Source organism: Drosophila navojoa, chromosome 3 (assembly GCF_054131105.1).
Source record: "Drosophila navojoa isolate 15081-1374.11 chromosome 3, UAZ_NAV_1.0, whole genome shotgun sequence".
NCBI classification, from domain to species: Eukaryota; Metazoa; Arthropoda; class Insecta; order Diptera; family Drosophilidae; genus Drosophila; species Drosophila navojoa.
In genome coordinates, this window is record NC_142891.1 from 9,213,559 (window position 1) to 9,236,359 (window position 22,801).

General features: G+C 37.0%; 1 protein-coding gene and 1 long non-coding RNA gene across 3 annotated transcripts in view; one reads left to right on the plus strand and one right to left on the minus strand.

Moving 5' to 3' along the window:
• The window catches only part of LOC115562926 (uncharacterized), a 26,655-nt gene continuing 3,854 nt past the window's right edge, over window positions 1–22,801 (minus strand). Inside the window, exons 3-4 of one of the 2 annotated variants that reach the window (XR_003980262.2) lie at window positions 344–640; window positions 1–274 (exon numbers count right to left, since the gene is read on the minus strand). This is a non-coding gene — a long non-coding RNA (uncharacterized LOC115562926). The remainder of the gene's footprint in view (window positions 275–343; window positions 641–22,801) is intronic. The other variant, XR_016196398.1, reaches the window with a different exon arrangement.
• The window catches only part of LOC115562923 (uncharacterized), a 27,570-nt gene continuing 9,978 nt past the window's right edge, over window positions 5,210–22,801 (plus strand). Inside the window, exon 1 of the mRNA XM_030385138.2 lies at window positions 5,210–5,678. Within this exon, the coding sequence (XP_030240998.1) occupies window positions 5,580–5,678 (99 nt within the window). The 5' untranslated portion in view covers window positions 5,210–5,579. The remainder of the gene's footprint in view (window positions 5,679–22,801) is intronic.

A 22,801-nucleotide genomic window follows, 5' to 3' on the forward strand; every position in this document is an offset into this window, starting at 1 on the left:
AAGCGATCATTAGAGCTCTAGCTGGTATTTATTCCACTCACTCGATATCCTAATCCAGACGAGCACTTCCCAGCTCTTATACCATACAAATTTCACAGCTCTTAGTAGCCAGCGAGCCTAATTTACAAGCGATTATCTAATTTAACTAAAACTTATACACATCAAGTGATTATCGAAGCTATCTCTAGTATTTATTCCATTCACCCATCAATTAGCAGAAATCTTACCAGTTGAGCTGCTTATGTGATAGCTGCCAATCCATGAGCTGTTCCACCTGTATAAAATTTACAGCTGATTAAATGTAACTTTTTTTTATTTTAATTTTTGATTAAGTTATAGCTACCTCAGCGGCTGCCCTCCGTCAGATTGTTGTGTCTCTTGTGATGCCTTACAACGTTTTGACACCATTTGCAAATACCTTGGGGGCAACAATTTGTTAATTTAATTTTGTTTGCAAACCTTGTTTATTTTGTTGTTGCCTTTCTTCTGCTTCCCCTTCTCCTTCTTCTTTTTCGTTTTTTGTTTTCTAGTTGCATGAGTTATGTAATATCCGAATTATGGATGTGCCTGATGTTTGGGCATCTATTAAATGAGCATTTGTGTAATAGCCGCCGCACGTGCGCCTTGCTTTTGTTGCTATCTGCAGGAGATAATGTGAATCAAATGTGGACTTTATTAATGGCATACAGTTTGTTAAAGACTAATGGAGGCTGGGGCGCAGCTGTACCAATTGCAGCTCAACATCAAATCGCTGACAGACTGTGAAGATCATGAATGATTTTCACTTTTTCCACGATGTGAAGCACTTGACAAGTGCTTTGCGTGGGGGTTTGATACGCTGAGAAAAAGACGAGAAAGCGAAAATTCTAAGTATAAGCCCACTCTGACTTCTACCACACATATGTGTGTGTGTGTGTGCGTGTAGAAAATCTTCATTCTGAAATGAAAAGTAAAAGTTGCCTCCACGAACCACGATCCAACGATCGTTGATCCAAGCTAAACAAACAAAATAATAATAGTAATTCCCATTGAGCGCTTCGAGTGATAAGCGCGACGCGTAACTCTCATTGAGTCAAAGGTTTATTGACGCAAACGTTTAGTCTGCTGCTGCTGTTGCTGTTGCAGCGTCTTCTTCTTCTTCATCATCATCAGCATCGATGATGATCGCCGTCGTCGTCATCGTCTGGCACTTGTTTTTGTAGTCGTTTAAGCCTCCAGTTCGGGTCCATGGCAGCTCGAAGGCCGTCGCTTCTATCTGCCTCTGATGCTGCGACTCTTCTTCTTTTTTCTTTCTTTCTTGCGTTGATCATTCATCGCAAAGGTGAAAGTCTTTCTCCCTGCAGCATTTTGTTGTTGCCATACGCTATACACAGCATTTTTAGTCTTGTTTTTTTGTTTGTGGGCATTTGTCGATGTTTTGATTTCTGTTATTTTTATTTAACTTTGACTTTGGCTTGGCTTTGCCTGCTCTGTGACTCGGCTCTTTCGTCAATCTCTTGCACAAATATTGCCCAGCCATTGGGCTTCCCCCCACCACCAGCTAAACGCTTATGCCAAAAAATTAACAAATTCTAAATTGGCCGCCTTCAACGTTTTCCCACACTTGAGTAAAACATAATTTAGTTACGTTAGTCTCAAGTACAAAAACATATTCATTTTGTCGTATTATATCATCTGGTTTTTATCTGCAGCCTCTTATGACGCATTTATAGGTGGGCCACGCCGAAAAACTAAAGAGATGAATTTTTTATTACGATCAGCATGTTTCCGGCGTCACGTCTCAGTGAGGTCAATATGGCGATTTTAGACTTGATGGAAAGCAGGCTTATAGATGACTAACCACTTGATAGATAATAAGAATTGCAGATTGTCAAACTATAAGCTTTCTTTCAAAAGGTTGATGCATCTAATAAACAGGGCATATATAATAAATTAGCTTTTTAAAAATATATAAGTGAGAGCTCTAAACGGCATTGATATAAAATTAACATAATAGTTAGAGAGCTTAATTAAATATTAGGTTTGATAATAATATTAATTGTATATTTATATATACTAATTTATGATATTAATAGCACATTATTATACTTAATTGTTTGTTTGTTATTAATATAATTAAATATCGCAGTTTAATTTGTTTAATTAAATAATAAACACGCCAATGAGATTATTTTACATTATTACATTACATTATTAAATACTCTAGCAGAATATGCTCCCTATTTAAATAAATAGTCCAAAAAAGAAGCTGATGTGAAATATATTAAAATAAATATTGTATAAGTAATAAAAATATAAAGAAATAAATAAAATAGTGTACAAATAAATAATAAATATATAAAAAAATATATAAATAATAAATATTAAAAAAATATATATATATATATAAATAAAAATAAAAATCATATGTGCAAAAAATTAAATAAATAAATTAAACAAAAATAAAGTCAAAATAAAAATAAATAAATACATTTCTTTTGGTCAAATTAAATCAAATATGAATATGAAACTTCCAATTACTCGAGATATTGAGCGTTGAGGTTGAGGTTCTCATATGATAAAATAGCTCTACAAAGGAATCTATATGGTAAGCAATTAATATGTACATAAGCAATTCGATGACTAACTAAATTAAATAGTTTATTTTATTTTGAAAACATGATCCCGACTATCTTTAAAAAAAAAAAAAAAAAAAAATTAAATTATATTTAAAGAAAATAACCAGCAACAAAAATTTAAGACAAAACGGAGAAAACTTCTTCAATGAAATTTTGGTATTTTTCCCAATTTTTTTCTCGTTTGATTATTTATTGTGCCTGACAAAGCCAATTTAATTAACGTGCACAAAAACAGGTGATTGTTGTTGTTGGGGTTGTTGTTTTATGTATTTTCCATATAGATTTTATAGTCATTATGGCTTTTCTAGCCGTACGATTGCTGAACAAAGAAAGCTATCAAATCAAATTTAAGCATCGAACGGATACAAAAGAAGCAACGTCTCGAGTCATTGGACTTGGTTGGGCAGCAGCCCCAACCTGCGCCATCATCGAATCAGTCAAATCGAGCAAAGCCCATTATCGCTGTCTATCTGTGGGGTGTAGAGTGACCAGAGCAAGGCCCGATAAGCTGCTTATGTAATGCAAGTGGAGATCGAATAGATTCGTATCGATTGGCGGAGACGGTACGGAGCTACTCTAGAATTGCATTGGGCATCGATTTAATGGGCCATTCGCTTGCATATTTCATATCTGTTGCGTTGCGTTTGAAAGTGAAAATCTTTATTAATGAAAGCTGGCGTTGAAGTGTTGCCCTGACGGACTCGCCGATTAGTCGATTAGTCGTCGCATTGCCGAATTTTTCGAGCCGCAGCAAATTGCTGCGATAATTGCTGGAAAGCAGCAAATGCCATAATTTCTGTGAGTGGCCCAGGCTGTGCGTTGATAAGGGCCACCAGATTGACAGCCAAGCAGCTGTTGCACAAGAGGAAGTCAATTGGATAATCAGAGATGGAGTAAAACTGTTGACTAGATCTATGGGAGTGGCAAAGTGAGTGAGTGTAGAGAGAGAGAGAGAGAGCAGCTGAGGATGAACTGTAAAGGAATTCTTCACAAATCACAGCTGAATATGAAGTAAGAAATGCCTTGGAAAGCTAGATGTTTGTAGGTAGGAAGCAGGTTGTTGAAAAGAAACAAAGTTTGCTGTCAATTTCAATTAAGCTTGATAATAGAATAGTTGAAGATAATGCCCTGATATAATCGATACAATATAGTGTAATTGCTTTGAGTTTACTCTGAGAAAGATGTAATTGGAATAGAGTCAAATATATATTTGTTATCCAATTGAGATCTAAGAAACTGCCTTAGAAATCAAGTTACCTTCATTGAGAGCTAAGGAATGTTTAAATACTTTTAATAAAAGTAGTAAACATTACATTCAGAAAAATATAAGAATATAATAATCATACTTTAAGAAACGAAAGAAAAACGGAATTCCGAAGAATATAATTAATGTATCCCCACGAGAAGATCTTCCTTGAGTTACTTTTGATTGAATGAAGCTCTATCCAGCCAAAGCAGATCAATTGAATACTTTTGCTTTCTGTACTCCACACAGATTCCCTTACCTTACACCTGCCTGAACTGACTTTCACAGACGTTTCGATGCTAGCGTAACCTTGATATTAAATATGAATTCAAGCAGCTAACATCATAAATGACTGTCCAGTTTGGGCACTCGCCAAGCTTGATCAATGCGAAACATCAATTATTAGCGATCCATTTGATCGCTTCAACAACGTCATGCTGTGGCCTCTCTCGGTCTATGTCAAACTAGATCAAATCAACCTGCAACGATTATTCATCGATTATCGATGATGTAAGTGCGTAATGGGGTTGATCAATTGGAGCGCCGATCTCAGCGGGATCAGGTTCGAGCTACTGTCCAACTCCCCGTAAAATATAGCGGAAAGACAACGGCGGCCACATTAATCATCTACTTTGGGTAATTATGATCAGAGTGAAAAATACGTAAAAAATGAATCACCTGAATCACTGTAGTTGGATCGTGGTGTGTGCTTGGAATGCAGTTTTAATGATCTATACGAAATGTTAAATACATATTCGTAGCCATTGTGCGGGGCTATGTGACACTTGGGTCTGGTAAATGGTAATGATGATGTCGGCAATTTCATTTGGTCGGCTATTAAAAGGTATTTATGGTCATTACGAATCGTACGCCTTCAATTGGCGTTCTTATCTACGCTTCCGAGTGCGGAAGTTACGTGATTTTGGGGCGTCTGCAATCGAAGACGGTGCAGATAGCTTCATATTTGTCTGGCCAAGTGTTTCTGGTTCGATAAAGACTGCAACGCGAAGAGCGAATATCATTTGTTGTGCAAAGCAGAAGAAGAAGAAGAAGAGGGTGATCAAAAAATCAAAACCAAATTTAAATACAGCTCGGTATAGAGCGTGGCATTTCCTCATGTTGCACACCAGCAACACTTTCTCTTTCAACGGCCGAGCCGCTCTTCGATGCTTTCTCTTTGCAGCGAACGCGCTCTCAGCAACTGTTGCCGTTGCTGCCGACGACGTTGTTGTTGCTCGTGTTGCCAGCAACATGTTGCGACGCTCATCGTCGCATCACGTCGTTCGCATATTTGTTTTTTTGGCATCTTCGTCGCTTTGGCTTGGCTTAAATTGTTACCAAACGCTTAATGATCTTCAGTTAAGCATCGAACTTTTACCAGACAAGTCGTGTCTGCGGCTAGCACTCGACTGACGACTCCGCGGCTTATGCTTACGGAATACTAAGTAAAGCAATAAGAGTTGAAAACCCAAAGCGCCAAATAAAAACTAACTGCATTTGCATAAGGCACAAATAGAAAACGTTCCAGCGCAAAAGTTGATTTCAGTTTTGTGTTTTTGACAATTTGGAAAATTCGAATTCATGTTTTCTCTCGTACTCAAACATAGTGCAACGATATTCGATTAATCAAAATTCAAGGAAAACCTAACTGTAGATTTGGAAAAACCTTAAAAAAAATAAATATTCAAGTTATCGAGCGGAAATCGTTGTGAATCATGCGAGTTTTGTTGACGCTTTGGGGCACTTTGTGCCTGTGGACGATCACGGCGAATGCACAAGGATTTATTCCGCCCAATGTGGTGCAACATAATGGAGTAAGTTTAATCAAAAATATAATAATGTTAATTTAATGCCCCAAATAAAAGTCTCTGTAAAGAAATCAATGCAAAAATATTTGGAATATTTTCTTTGATTGAAATTCACATATTTAAGATAAAGCAACTTTCAATAATAAATATATTCAATATTTTTGTTTATTCAAATCACTATATTTTGGTCACATTCACTGCCTTTCAATAGTGCTAAAATATTGCATATTTTATTTAGTTCAAGTAAATATAGTTTAAGGTTAAACGCCTTTCAATAAAAGCCAAAGTAAAATGCTTTAAATAATAAATTGAATACATTTTTGTTTTATATTAGATTTTAGGTCAAACCTTTGCTTTGCTTTAAATAGTTTACAAAATATATATTTTACGCCCCATTCATTTGCTGAATTTCTATTCAAATATAGTGTTATTATTTATTGTGATTAATAAATGGTATTTTTATACAGTTGGACAATTGGCTTTGTGGCTGTCAGCAAATCGAGCTCGAAATGGACTCGTTCCAGTTAACCCTAGACAATGTTTACAAAAAGTCTGCGGCAGAGCTCAAATATGTGCCAAAGCCTCAACAATATGAAAGAAACTGAAAAGATTTACAAGTCCATTTGCATTTCCATTGAACGCTATGCAAATATTTATTGTGTATTCTAGTTGTGAATATTATTTGAAGTGGAAGTGACATAGATTTTAGGAAAGTTGCTGCAAAAACTGGGCCAAAAAAAGATGAAGACATATGCCGATAAACGGATTTATATATTATGCAATTTTCGTTTGGAAAATTCCAAATATTCCCTAAAATACTTGTGAGAGATTTGCATAAGGCCCAAGACTAAATTATTCAATTATTCAAAACATTTTCATTCAGGCATTTTCTAAGGCATTTTCATATTAATTGTACAAATATGCAACTGACTTGCCTCAATGAACTTTCCCTTTTATATATATATATATATATATAGATATTTATATACAGCTTCTTCTTTGTTTCTTCGAAGATGCAAAGGAAGCAGAGAGTAAAAGCCACAAAGTCATGGCAACGTTTAGAGCCGCAGATGATAATAAACCTGTTCGCTTTGAAAACAAAAAGAGATGTGCAAGAAACTGAGTCAAGTGGGCTCAAAGGCAATCCCAGTTCAGTTCTTAAACGTAAATCAATAGTTAGGTCAGTTACAGACTGATTTATATAGATATATATATACTATATATGTATACAACCAATATATACATATTAATTATCATTAACATAGTCTTACGGCCAACATAATTGATAGGCATTAGCTACTTACAACAACAAATATATACGTATTTATATATAGATATGAACAGCTATCTATCTATCTATCTAGCTTATCCCTTGGCTATTGTTGTTATTGCAGCTTTTGTTGTATTTTTGTTTGTTGGTCAATGCGGCATTTGTGGCATCCGCTGCTATAGTTAGTTTTCACTTTCATGGCCTCAGCCTCAGAGTTGCCAACTGCCAGCCGCAACAATTTATGATATTTCCAATTTGATTGTCATTTTCGCTCTTTGTTGTTGCTGCTGCTGCTGCTGGCTTTGATTTGCGGATGAACTAATGTCCATAATTGGGATTTGTTTCATCTTGTCTGCTTTTGGGAAACGTAACACTTTCGTTGCATAAACGTATTTTCATAATATTTAGGCTAAATACCAATTTTTATGATGCCACAGCACACAAATGGAATTTCAGCTTAACTCAGCTCGAGTCAGTTGGAAGAGTTGTCTAGGGAATTTGAATGCAGAGCCCCCTAGAGGCACCTAGTAGTTTCGGCGCTCTTCAAGCATAATTTAGCCAGATTATCGAACGTAAGCCCAATCAATATCTATACAATATTCTAGTGTCGCATTTTTATTGAATTTCAAGTAGGTTTACTATTTCCCCTACTATGCATCCTTTGGCACAAATTGCCAGCTGATTTCATAATGTGGATTATATCATAGCGAATCGCATGCTCAATTACATTTTCAATTTGTTTGACTAAGCAGCACTTCCTGCCCCAAACAACACTCGGCACTCGGCACTCGAGACTCAACACTTTGGGTTTATTTCCATTAACTGTTGGCACTGCCGCTGTCCAATCAAGCGCTTCATCAGAGTCACAATTTTGTTCACTTTTCCACGTGCGCCGCCCGAGCGTTTCCAATGAAATTGAAATTGAAATTCGATTTAATTCTCAACTAGCAATGGCAGCAGCAACAACAACAACAACAGCAACAGCGACAGGCACAGCAACAACTCAATCAAGCTGGGCCACTCTAAAAACTAAATGTGAAGCGAGCTCAAAGTAAAATCCAACTCGAGGGCTGCCTAATTGGCTCTGCGTGTGATTAGCGTTCAATTACTTCGATTTATTTGTGATACAATGCAAGCCAATTGATGTCGATTTGACGCCATTTGATTCAGTGTGGCGCCACTTAACGAGCTTTAACCAACAAATCTGATGAGGCTATTGGGCTGTCTTTGCCTATATACGTATATATAATTGGTTCAATGGGGCGCGTGGGCAACACAGCTCAGCAAATGTCAAGTTTGAACTACTCTAAAATTCTAGTTGCCAAGCAACTTTCATTTTTTAACGCACAAATCCATTAAGTCTTTGTCGCGGCTACAAAAAATTTATGTTTTCGATAAATATGCAACCAAAATATATTTGTATAAAAGATCTCTCGATTGACCCACTTTCCACATAACAACAACAACAACAACAGCAACAAAACCTGCTAGAATGACGGACCTACACTCCCCAACAACAACAACAATACACGCGCAAAAAAATGTATATATATGAAAAAAAAAAAAAAAACAACAATATCAAAAGAAATTACAACTTGAAATTCATACAATAAATCGCAAACAGGTTGAAGGGCCTGTCAAGCGCGCATCTCGCAGATACAAAGATACACAAAAGTATCTTAAGACAGTTGCCGCTGCCTGCAGCAGATCTCAATGTACCAAAATAGGTGATGCTGCTTATTTTTATTATTATTATCATTTCTTCTTCTTCTTCTTCGTATTCTCTTGCTGTTATTGTTGCCAGCAGCCAATTAAAAATGCCATCTATTACAATGCTAATGGCGTATAGTTGACATAGACCTAGATATTTATAGACTACTTTTTTTTTGCAATTTACAACAAATAAAACAAGATTTCTTTAATTTTTGGCAAAAGTTAATTTTGTATGAAAATATAAAAAAATAAATGTAAGCCGCAAATTATTTAATTTAAAGCACAAAATATGAAAAAATTTAGAAATTATTAAAAAAAAAAAATTAATTAAAAAATTAATTTTTATTTTCTAATATTTTCTACATAATTCCAAGTCTTATCAGAATCTTTAAATTTTCTCGATATTTTTATTTTAGGTCAATTTTTTATCATACTAGATGAAATGAAAAGAAAAGTACAATATTTCTTTAATTTATATCACGAGGAGTGAGAGATAAAGATTGCAGAAAATAAAAATATATAATTTATGAATTTTACTTGAACTAATGTTTTACAATGAAGCATCATTAGCATAGATTTACTATATATTTTCCACATAATGCCAACGTCATACGTTAAGCTAAATATCTCTTGAGAATTTTAAGCTCATCTCAAAACATTCGTCTTATGACACACATATTTGCCCAGCGATTTCATAATTAATTCACGCATCTCACACACAATCGAAAGTGAAAGCAAAATATTGAATATTGAAGAGTCAACAAATGTGTATAACAAAAATTTAAATTAAGATGAGAAATTGAAAACAAAAAATACAAAAAAGAAAAAAAAAATTCCAAAGCTATGCCAACTATTTGGCAGGGAGGCGACAGTAAAGCCAGCGTAACATGGCTAACCAATTGGACGTTGGGAGAGCATTGGACATGGTTTAGATGATGGGCGACAGATGTTGCCTGGATTGTTGCTGTTGTTGTTATTGTTGTTGCTGCTGCTGCTGTAAGGCCTGAACAGTTGTTGGTTGTTGCCTGTCTGTTTGTCTGTTTGTCGCTGGCAATTTCTGTTTACACAACACAAAAAGGCAACTGCAAACGCAAAGCATCGTACATACATACATATACATATGCAACATACACTTTGATATCAGGCGCAAAATTAAGAAATACCAAAAACAAAGAGGCAACAGCAACGTATAAAAGAAACTTCAGCGTCAGCCGCCAGCCGCCAGCCGACTTGACTCGGTCTTTAAACTGTGACCAGTTCCTGTTCGCGGACAAAAGGAAGATGATGATGTGGCTAAAAGAAAAAACAAAACAAAATAAAAATACGTATTTTATTTTTCTTGTTTACCAAAAACTTTGCAATGGGTTGTTGCCTGTTGTAATCGCAGGCCGTTGCCGTTGCCGTTTTCTGTTGCTGTTGCTGTTGCTGTTGCCACAACCAACTTATGTCAATAGACCGAGGCAGCGGCAGATGCAGCGGCAGCGGTACAGACAGACGGCAGCAATCTGGTCCGACACGTTTTTCTTTGCAACTTGGCAACTGCAGCAAAATCTCCTATCGGAAAATTGTGCAAGCCAAATAAGGCAACGGAACAGCTGCACAAAAGGTTAAGGACAATGTCCAGTGAAAGAGCTCAGCTGGAGCAGAAAGACAAAATATCTGAAGAAAATGCCAAAAATTAAACTAATAGAAAATCAAGTTATGAGAGCCTCCATCTGAATTTTTAAAAGTTTTTTTTTACAATTTTGAAGAGCGAAGCATAAAATGAGGTGGGGATCAAAGAATTATCAGATTCCTGAGTAAAATATAGCAAAAAGGTTCATATTTCAATTCAATACGAAATTCAATATGAAATTCAATATTATTTGAAATTGAAATTAGTTTAATAATTAATTTGGAGCCTCTCTTTGTGCTGTAGAATCACATATCGCACAAAAGTACGGGATGAAGATCCCTAAATTTTTTTTTATTGTGCTTTATATCCTTTGAATATTTTTTTGTTGAATAAAATACATATAAAAGAAACACATATATTTCTAATGAGATCTTTAGACTTTCGTAGAATTTTACTAAATTATAAATAGTATTAAAATACTCTAAAATAGCTTGGCAGTTATTGCCTTCTTAACTAAGAAATTTACCAATGCATATATAGAAAAGTGGAAGCTAATTTAATGAAAGCAATACAAACTACGCTTAATCCTCCATGTTTCTTCTTTCTCTCTCTCACTCTCCCTTTCTATTGCTCCCTCTCTGCACTTCACAATAAATCTCCCACAGCCATTCTCAGGCCGAGTCCAACAATGATTTCCTCATTTATAGCTCGTCTCCCTCAATTATTAAGTCATTATTATGAACTCTGATCTGCAAGCTGTATTAGTTACGCCCATATATTTATATTAAAATATCTATATATATATATATATACGTATAAATGTTGAGCGAAAAATTTCACATGGCATGTGGCCGGGGCAGCTCATTAATGCTTCTACTTTTGGCGGGCAGTGTGGACGCTGGGAAAAGAAAGTAAAAGGGTCTGCGACATAACTCATCGCTGCTTATTGACAGGTTGCACGGCGAGGCGACGTTTTTTCTCTGCCTCCGCCTGCGACTCTGCATCTCTCTTGATTTTTTGTTTGCCATCTTCTGCTTCGTGGAGTTTAACAAATTTGCTGCGAGTGCATCATTAATATTGGAGGCTGTGGCTCCAAAAACCAAATGAGTTTTGGCATCTTTTTGCCTGGGTCTAATCGAGAGAGGAGGGGAGCTGCCGCAATTAGTGCCGCAATAGTGCAGTAAATATATCAGAGTGCAAATTTTTACCCACCAGCGAGCACGAGCAAGTGTCAACTTCCGCATTACTCATACGCCACGTAAAACGGGTTTTGCCGTTGCAGTTGTTGCTGCATCTTCTCGCCATAACTCAACACAAATATGGACAAAAAGTCAAATGATCCTCGTCGCCGGTCACGTAAGCGTTCGACCAAGCCCACAGACCCAGACGATGCTGCTGCAACTGCTGTAGCTGTTGCTGCTTCTCTGTGGCATCCAGCAACTGGTTGCACTTTCGTTTTTGTTGTTGCTGCTGGGTGAAAATGAAGAAGCGTTTGTTGTTGCTGCTGCTGCTGCTGCTGGCTGCTGCGAGAGAGCTCCAAAACAAGATTCAAGCAATGCGGCCTCAAAGATCTGGCTGGGTCGGTCGCTTGGGTTGGTTGGCCTGCCTCGAAGATGTTGCAAGCCAGCGCAGCCGTTGCATAATTTGTTTTTGTTTTTCTACAACTACCTAACATGGCAAGTTGCTGTTGTTGTTGTTGCTGCTGCTGCTAGTGGGTGTCCAATCAGTTGCAAGAGCCAGTCCATTGATTTGCACTTTGAGTTTGCGCCAAAAACAATAATTTAAAGACATTTTTGTGGTGCTCGACGTTGAAAACATAATCGAAATTGCAATAAAAAAGAAAGCTTTGCATATGAGAGAAAAAATATATAGTTTTTGTATAAGCTTAAGAGTGTGAAAAAAGTAATTTTAAAAGCTCATGCAATAATTTAAAAAATATTTTTTAAAATATTTCTGAAAATTCGTAAACAACAAAAAATTGTAATCAAGTCTAGCCCCTCTCTATCTCTCTGAAATTCTCATTCTCATTTATATTTCGAGGGCCAAATTAAAATAAAAATATATAATATATTTAAAAACTTAATCTGATTACGCTATAAATTTCATATATTATAAATGAATCTATCATATTTTTATATGTTTATTTATATATGCATATATTATTTCATTTGAATGAATGATTGAATGAATGCATAAATTTATTTTATATTTATAAATGAAAATATTTTAGGTCTATATATATCCATATATTTATGTATGAATAAACTTTATAATATATGTATATACATACATATAATCTCTCACACAATCTCTAAAATATGCTAAATAAAAAATAAATTTAAGCAATATTTATTGATTGATTTTATAGGCAAGCTGCAAGCTATCGAAAAATACAAAACTTTCATTAAAAAAAATAAATTAAAAATAATGCAAAATTATTGCACGATAGCAATTGAGGTAATTGAAAAAAAAAAAAAATTGATAAGCTCAACTTAGAAAGGTGAAAGGTTATTTGAAAAGATATTCAAATTATGTAGTTGGCTAATGGAGGTTGTTTGATTGCAGAACTGATGCGGCCTCTATGGAGAGAGCGGGGGTGGTTGGCTAGGGGAGTTATTTAAATTTGCTTTTTGCAAATTTCTACTATACATTTTGCTGGCTTTTGGGCCATTTTCACTTCAATGAAATCGAAAGCCTCGCACTCATATTTGGCTGGCTTGCATGCTCAGCTGATGCACTCAAATGCGCAGCAAAAACAAATTAAAATGTGTTATTCGCAACTGTGGAAAACGGCAGGCGCAACAAGCTGCAAGAGGCCAACAGGGAATGGAAATGGGAATGGGAATGGGCATGAAATGGTTATACAGTGAAACAGCAAATAACTAAGCCCAACAGACAAAACAAAAACAAAGCGAAAAAAAGCACAAACTCAGCGAAGCTTGCAAAAGTGTTTTTTCTGCCAGCTACAAAACTGAAAGTGGAGGAAAAACCAAGACGAAGACAGAGGCTGCAGCTGTAGTAGGAGTAGCAGGAGTTGGGGCTGGCGTTGCGGCTGCTTGCTGGAATGGTAGCTGGCTGTCAGTTGGCCGCTTGTTGGGCATAACCTGCGCTCTGGCCGCAGTCTAGTGTGAAGTGGGTTAGCATCGTCATTTGTAAAGCGAGCGGGGCTCTGACTTCTGCGTCGGCGTAGCCGTGAAATAGACGCACAAAATGTGTGCCCAGTGCTAAGGCACACAATTACATCAGACTTTAGCTGTAAATATGATAATATGTACTTAAACATATAAGTCAGGCGTGTGGCTAGACTGGACAAATGCATTATGCAAAGCCTCAGCCGGGCTAGAAGTGATGCAAGAGTAGAGAGGCAAAGCTGATTGCCAAAGGCTGTAGTTAAGGAGGAGGAGGCTACTTGAGCACTTGATGGATCAAAGACAAAAGGCAGAAATGGTAAATGTCTCAGCGATAAGCAAAGTGAGAGCGGAAGAAGTGAGAAGAGAATGAGAGATATATATTTTTACAGATACGTGCATAAATGTGAATGCTCGGCTTCAACGTTTAAGAATGCGCATTCTAAAAAAAGCATTTAAATTCTAGATAAATCAAGAAACTGATATAAAAAAAGAAAATACAATAATCGTAACACAAGAATGCCAGGGGAAAAAAAAATATAAATAAAGATAACATTTAAATACGATAATCAAGGCAAGAGAATGGCTAGCAAAGGGGAAAAACTGATAAGAATAGAGAGAGAATAATATGTGAATACAGTACTCACATAAAACTATTGCAGGCAGGGAATGCTGTTCCTTATACACCATTCCCATTCTACACAAGTATTATATTTATCTAGCAGGTCACTGAATCAAACACACAGCTAGTATGCATATTACAGCTACAATTCTTACTGCAAGCACAACTCCAATCTCACATGCCCATGAATGGATGCAGTTTTCCATGTGAAATTCCAGCTCTTGCAGTTCCTCGCATCTCAAGCATTCTCCCCAATCATAACAGTCAATTTGTTTAACACACCGCTAAAGAGTACGCCTTCTGGCCCAGCCCAGCCCATCCCACAGTCGGGTTATTAACCTGTTTGACAATGGTCAGTTCGCTTGTCCAGCGTTGACAAAGTCGCGTCGTTCAGGCAATTGTTAAAAACTGTCACGAAATGCGAAAAAATGCGAAAGTTTACTGACTTTGGAGCATAAGCTTTGACTACTTTGACTACTCTGCTGACTGCTTTGACTTGTGCGGTGCATTTCCACGGCCAGGCCATAAACCCAAGACATCCACAAAAAAACACGAATTTGCATGTCGAGGGACAGCGCTTACGAGCGCTTCGCGGAAAAGCGACAAAGCTTGCGTGACCAACGGCCAGGCACGGGAGAATTCCGACGACAAGCTGACCCACGGCTGAATGAGTCGAACGGCAGCAGCAGCAGCAGCAGCAGCAGCTGGAGGAGTTTCAGGCTGAGGCCCGTCGATATGATCTGAAAATGACTTAATTGCTGCGCTCTGGCAAATATATAGTAAGAGAAATACGAAATCGAAAAGAATTCTGTTTCGTGTCGTCAGATTTCGACTTTTACCTTGCGCACTGCTAACCCATAAATTATGAATTCCACCTGAAGAAATACGAACACACAAAAGTTTTCATTTCATTTCGGCAAACAATGGAGCAGCAGCAATTGACACAGAGTCAGCCAGCTTCAGCTTTGCGGTAGCTGAAACCGAGAGGAGTGGAAAATGCAATCGCATGTTTAAATGCATTCAACACAGGCAGAGCAAAGCAGCAAAAAAACAATATATACATATATGTACATATATGCGGCTAATGCTAATGTGTAATTAATGCATTAAAATGAAATTTCAAGAAAGATCTAAAGCGTAAAGTTGTAATTTAGCTATGCGAGCTGAGGTTTTGGCTGAGCAACTGGAATGCTTGAGTAAGAGTTGCAATCGGGGTAAATGTGGAGGATGGGAAGAGACAGCAGGCAAGCGAGGGATATAAGTAAATATTTAAGAAATAAGGCTTATGATTATATGTATATTGCTAATGTATTAAAATATTTCGAAATTTGAAAACAAAAAAAATTCGAATTTGAAATCGAAAGAGAGCTCGAATTCTTTTATGATAGAAAGATCTTAAAGCTGGATAATAATATAATAATAAACAAATATTTATGCAAATGGAATATATATAGAGACTATATATAGAAACTGAAAGAATGGCCTTTAACATGACATTAGCTTATATTTCCATTGCTTTACCATTTTCCAAAACCTTATCAATTGAAATCACAAATACTTCAAGTGTACAATCTGCATAAATATTGTTATTATAGGCATATCTATACAATTTACTTGCAAAGGCTGCCCAACTCATTTCTATATGCAGCTCAATCGATATTCACATTGCAAAGAAAATCTTGAAGACCGTTCGGCATTCAGTTCACTTGACAAATCCCACACAGATGAGTGCAACCTCAAAGTTAAGACCTCTCAGAGACCGTAGAAAATTTTCTAGTTATTGGTAAGACCAGCAAAAGGTCAAGTTTGCAACTCATCTGAACAAATATTGTTGTACAGCTCAGCGCAGTGAGATGGCGGCTTATTTGTGACCCATATTCAATAATGGACGTGGCGTCGATTGCAATCGAACGCCTCAATTGAAGTGACAGCCCGTGAGATGAGTGGACAAATAATCAGCATTGAATATCTGTGAATACAAAAGTAAATACCAGTGCACGTACTATATAAATAATATATATGTATATATATATACCTATATATCTCTGGGTTTTTGCACAGATTGAAGACATAATAGGCAAAAATAATGATTTAAAGTTATGCAAAAGGCTGAGCAGACAAATGCGTTAGGCTAGACAAAAGACTGAATCACTTTATTTGATGAGAGCCGAGAGTTTGGGTTTGAGGCGCATGGGCGTGTCCACTGTAGTTGAGGGCTGCGTCAGCGACTGTCAATGAAACTAGAGTTTAGTGTTATGAAATTTGAATTTCGGTCCGTGCCAGATAAATGCAAAATGTGCGAGGCGAGGCAGCGCAATGAAAGCGCAATTGTTGACGGTTCTCCTCGCTTGGCCAACACGAGCTGGCTCGACTGTCCGCCAGCAACAGCAGCAACAAAAACAAAAACAAAAACAAAATAAAACTAAAGCAAATAAATCTTGGCCAACTGAAGCTGTGGCTGCACAAAAGACGAACTGCAGATACTTTATAGAGTTGCCAAGATTCAGTCTCATCCACAGCCTCAGCTACAGATTGAGCTACACATGCGAGACACGCAACGTCGCGTACTGCGTGCACTAAATTTATTGAATTGGAAAGTAAAATTGCAGTTCATTATTCGCATATATCTATTTCAATTTATTTCGACAAATATATATTTGCGTCTTCGCGTCTTTAATGCTTACACAGCACGCAATTTGTCTAACCATAATTATGGGCATTTTTTTATTTTTCAAAGGTTATTTTTTATGATATATAATCATTATCATTATTGTTATTATTATTATCATTACTGTTTTTAGTTGTTGTTTTTGGGCTTTTGACTTGCATTTGTTGAGCGCATGTTGTTTATGCTGCTGTTGCTGTTGCTGAAATTGAGTTGTTTGCTTGTCAGCTTGATGAAGTGTTAGATCTTTTATGATATTTCAATAACTGCGGCGAGTGTGTTAGACAATAATAAATGGGGGAGCCAAAGCTTCAAGATATTTTAGGCAGATAGTTTTGCAATTATTTACTTCTTTGTGGCATTTTAAATCGCTTATCCACACATTCATAGACTTGAAAGGAAGACTTGTAAGAATATTGCTGAGTTAATCGAAAGCTTTCCTTGGCTTTTGTGTCTCTCTTTTATGCCCATGCTTTTCTTATAGTTTTTTCATTAATCCTTTGCGATCTTTATATAATCGAAATAACTCTGCTTTGTACATACTTTTCTTAAATATCTCTTTAATCATTAACTCTCTACCTTTCGCTTTACTAGTTCTCCTAGTTATCATCCTATCTATTCAGCCCTCATTTATGTACATTTATCTCTTGTCTTGCACTCCAACTCTCATTTTTCATCTCACATTAACCAATTCTTAGAATACTTCTTTATCATTAACTTTAACTACAATGTCTTTAGTTCTTTTCGGTTTCGTTAGATCACCTTTATGAACTTTCCAACTTGGTAAACAGTTTTGCTTCCCTTTCTCGCCTATCTCTCTCTCGCTCTTGTTTTTTATATCCGCTAATCAAAGGCCCTCTCGTCTCACTCATGCTTTTCTACACAGCTTAGTTAATAAGTCTTTCTCCTAGTGAATATCATCTCAAGTCGACTTCAAGTAAACAATTGCAATTAACCATATGAACATTTAAATTAACTGGCCCATAAACCTCGATTTTCTCATGCAGCTTAAAGCCTGACCAACAAAGCCAAAAGCCAAAAACAAAAACAAGAAAAAAAGAGAAGAAACTGGGTTTATTTAAATTACAATTGCTGAAAAGCTCAAGCGCTCAGACAGATACAAAGTTGACGCTAATGATACCATAAATCTCTCGTGGCTCGTAAAGTGTCGGTGTATGTGTATGTGTGTCAAATTGGGCATGCCACACACACGAGGCAGATCTGCAGGTAGCAGCAACAACAGCAGCAGCAGCGCGTAGGTGTTGTCAGTCAGGAAACTCAGTCTTGGCCATTGGCATTTTAGCCCAATTCCAGCTAATTTGCATGCCACACATTCAATTAGTCTGCCCAATGCGCAACACACATTGCGCCTGCCGCTGCTTGTGGCAAGTGTTAACATTTCTGATTGCGTTAATTACTAGCTGCAACTTGTTGTTGCTGCTGCTGCTGCTGTTGCTGTGACAGCCACTGGCAATACTTATGCAATCTGCTGCCAGTTGCGCCACACCATTCGCATCTTCCAGATGCAAAAGTTGCCATTAACCAACTACAGCATCAGCTAACAGCAACAGTTGCTCAAATTGATGCCAATTTGACAGCAAACCCCAACTAACGCTGCCCCTCCCCCTGTTGCTGCTGCTGGCTGAGCATCCATTTGCCAAAATTTTTAACGGATTATATGTGGCAGTGGACTGAAGTTGATGCATCCAGTTTTGCATCAACTTGCAAAGCGAACTAGAAAGGTTTTTATCTATTTTTAAGTGGGACGGTTACAACGAGAGAAAACAAGATTTATTACTAAATTATTTAAAGAATATTTGAAACCTAAAAAACTAAAATTTATTTGTTATAAAAAGAAGAGATGTAAGAGCATATTTTGAGCAGAAAACAGTTGAAAGCTTTCAAAGACAAAGCAACTAAAAATACTTTATGACCAGTGTATCAGCAAAAAGTCATCTTTCCTGAGCAAACTTCCGCCTTAAAAGCAAGAGTTATCCCGCATTAATCTGTAAACTGGAAAACTTCTATGTACTGTAGCTGGGCAGTACCATCTAATAATATTTACTTTAATAAATTTACAAAAAATATATTTTTAAAGTCATATTCTTATTGATTACATTATAAAATCGTTTTAAATAAATTTTTAAAAATAAATGTATTTTACAGAAAATATTTACAATTAAATTATTTATTATCAATTTATTTACTATTTTGTTGTTTCTTTCTTAAAAGCAGAAATTCTTAGAAAATTTTAAAGTTTTTTTAAAAATAAAATAAAATATATAAATATATAAATGCGCTATAAGAATTGGCTTAAAGCAACAGCTTTACGGTCTGGTGCCATATGGTTCAGCGCAGCAGCTATAAACCACTCTCTTCGTAAGTGGATGGGCCCCTTAAAGTCTTATATGTATTTAAAGATGTCACACACCCATTTACTCAGAGCACACATATTATCTGTGTTTGTAAGTGGGCTCCGACATAGTCCTCAAGTGCTCAGCACATTTATCATCTCTTTGGTAGAAAATTTAAAGAGTGTCATAAATACCATAATTATCTAATTAAACTCACTAAACATAGGCCTTTGATTAACCTTCATATTCACATTCTCTGACTGCTTTGAATTTTTTCATTCAGCACAATTAATTTGAATTTTTTTTTTATGCTCATTCAGCATTTGCTTAACGACATTAGTTAGGCCCAACTAAAAACTGCTTCTACTACCTCACTTTTCACTTGTAACTGTTCACAATTCGCAGCAACAACAACAACAACAACAACAGCAAGAACAAGACAAATTGTGCTAATTTATAAACAGTTTTACGAGCATTTTCCTACTCTAGAGAGACGTCGTAAGCAAAGGGACCGGGTGGGCTGGGATGGAATGGAACGAGATGATAATATCAAGCACAACTTTTGACCAAGTTTCTTTTTCAAAGCGTTTGGTTAAATAACTTTTGTTGTAGTTGTAGTTGTAGTTGTTATTGTTATTGTTATTGTGGTACTTTCAATTGTTTCTGTGGCTAGCGGCTAAAATCGTTGTTGTTATTGTTGTAGCTGTTGTTGTTGTTTTAGGGTGGCTTTCATGTGACCGACTGGCGTTGCGCCTCTTGCCTTAACTGGACGCAATTGTAGGTGTTGCTGAAAGGCAACTACTGCTGCTTCTTCCCCTTTTTTTTTTTTTAGCCAGAAATATTTCAGTTAATTACACAATTTTATGTAAATTTCTCTTTCAGTTGCTGTCGCTATTGTTGTTGTTGCTGTTGTTGTTGCTGTTATTGTTGCTGTTATTGTGCATTCTTTTTGTTCGGCCACGAATTAATTACTTATTTGCGTAGAGCTCAGACCATTTTGTAGGCAATTAAAATGCCTTTAGCTCTTCGCACAGGGTTTGGTTTCTGCTTTGCTTTGGTTTGCTAACTGCAGCCATTTGTCGATACAAAAGTGAAAGGCCAATTGCCAAATCTTCAAGATTGGTCAACAACAACCAACACCAACAGGCTGAGCAAACACCAAATGCTTATTATGCACATTTTTGATGCCATGTGGCAATGGCCAAAGAGGCGTCCAACCAGTTCGCTTTGCCAATTGACAAAAGATCTCCTCTCCGACTGCCGTCTCCTGTCCGCTGTCCATTGTCTGCTGTCGTCGTTCTTTGTCGATCTCCATTTAAATGCATATTCATTGCAGATTCAATCAAAATGATGTGTGCACGATCTCTCAGTTTAGTTTGCGCTTTACGATCTGCGATAAGCCATCGACTTACAAGTTGAGTCACTGTAATTTAGATTTAGAGCCATTGCACAATCTATCGAACGTGAAGTGGACTGCGAAAATGATTTTTCAGCTCAGATTACAGCTGCGAATGCGAATATGACGGAAGAGACTGAAGAGCTTCAGTGGATTCATTTGAAATGGAAACTCAATAAATTGCCACAGCCAATAGAATGTATTAGGAATGAAGCTAAACTGCATAGAAATATTAGAGTATATTAAATAGTATATAGTATTTAGTTGTATATATTCCATATTGTAAGTCTCTAGAAATAGATGGACAAATGTAACGCAAGACGCACATTTATAAATCATATATACTCTTTTTGCTTGTAGAAGGAGTATAAGACAGCATTAAAATCAATTCGAAGAAGCGTGAGAATAATGTCTAGAGAAAAGATTCACAAGTGAAGCACAATAAGAATGACATAATCGAATACGCTAAGCAGTGAAGAGGCGTATGAAATATGTAATCAGAATTAAATTAACCCTAAAACTAATAATTAATATGCGTGAGAATACAAGGTAAACAAGAATTGTGCTTTATATATGCAAAAGGTAAACGACTCGAATATTAAGAAATGAGGCACAAGTCTCTAGGGTAGGAATAACTGGACTAGCGCATGCACGGCTTCAGCTGCTAAACGTGATTGAGTTTAAGCAGTTTCCCATTGACAGCAGCAATAAATCAGTTAGCTTCAATTATTATTATGAAGCGGATTCTAATCTGCGCTGACGTTTATTCTCGCTGACAGCATTTAACAAGCTTTATTCAGAGCAGCCAATTAGCAGGCCAAACAAACGAACAGCCAAACAACAACAGAAAGGTCTTAGCCTAGCTCATTTATAATGACCAAAAAAAGAAATCTGTTCTAGCACCGACATGTGCATCTACAGATCACAAAACATGTCTAGAAGGCAGCATCGCGGCTAACTGAGCAGAAAGAACCTTGAAATCTCGACGAGTGGCCAAAAATGCAGGCGCCCTAGAAAAGAGACCCAAAAAACAGAAAAAGAAGAACAAGAAATATGAGACAAGTCAAGCGCCAAAGAAATAAACAAAAATCAAATACAGCACAGTGCAGTGCATTGCTAGGAGCGGGGCCTGTACAGGAAACACGAAAGGCAGCCGCAGCAGCTACTAACGAGGCCAACTCTGGCCAGTCGCACAGTTTTTGGATGCCATTGGCCGACAGAGTTGACGACTCTGTGGCCTGTAACTGAAATTGAATTTGAAATTGGCATAACTGAAGTTTTTGTGGCTCGAAGCCAAAGCGTCTACTCATGGCCCATTGCGCAACAGCGGAGCGTTAAGCGATTACTTTGAAGAATTTATGGCCACGAGGCAATTAATTAAATGAGACAACATTCAGTGTTGAGCTTCCACAACTCCAGCTGAGAGCTGAGATCTGAGAGCTGAGAGAGAGAGAGGGAGAGTTGATAGATTTCTGGGAGCGTATTACGATTCTGATATTAACATGGAGCGTCTTATGGCTCAACAAGTGTGCGCAAATCACTTTCACTCAAAAGCCACAAAAGCGAAACAGAAACAGAAACCGAAAAGAAATTTCGATTTTGAGATTTCGCTTTCGTTTGACCGACTTAAGATTTCAGCCAGCGAGGCTCATCTGGCTCGGCGTTAACTAAATATTATCGGTGCTGTTGTTGTTGCTATTATTGTTTTTTTGTTATACCCTGAACCCATTGAAAATGGGAAATCAGGGTATAATGTTTTTGTGTAAAAGTATGTAACAGGCAGAAGGAATCATCGCAGACCCCACAAAGTATATATATTCTTGATCAGCACGATGAGCTGAGTCGATATAGCCCTGTCCGTCTGTCCGTCCGTCCGTCCGTCCGTCCGTCCGTCTGTCCGTATGAACGCCGAGATCTCAGAAGATATAAGAGCTAGAGAGCTGAAATTTTTTGTGCATACTCGTGTATACCATACGCAGTACGAGTTTGCTTTATTTTTTCGATAACTCATCCGATAACTTTTTTATCGAGAATAATCGAAAAATTGATTTGGTTTTTGACCCTCATCGGAGTACTATTAGATGTAGAGACTTCAGATTTACTGTGTATATATATATGTAGAATACAAACATTTTGTAATCAACAGATTTTGGATACCACGCCCCTTTCGCCCCCAATTTGTAAAAAACGTATTTCAAGTACTAGAGACTTGTGCTTTGGAATGTACACACATTTTGACCATATAATTACGCCCTGAAAATTTCATTAAGATCGTATGCTTACAAACGAAGTTATTCACCAAGTAAATTCTCATACTGTTGTCCACACTGCAGCGCAGCCCAAGCGCAGTCGCTGCTTACTGCGCA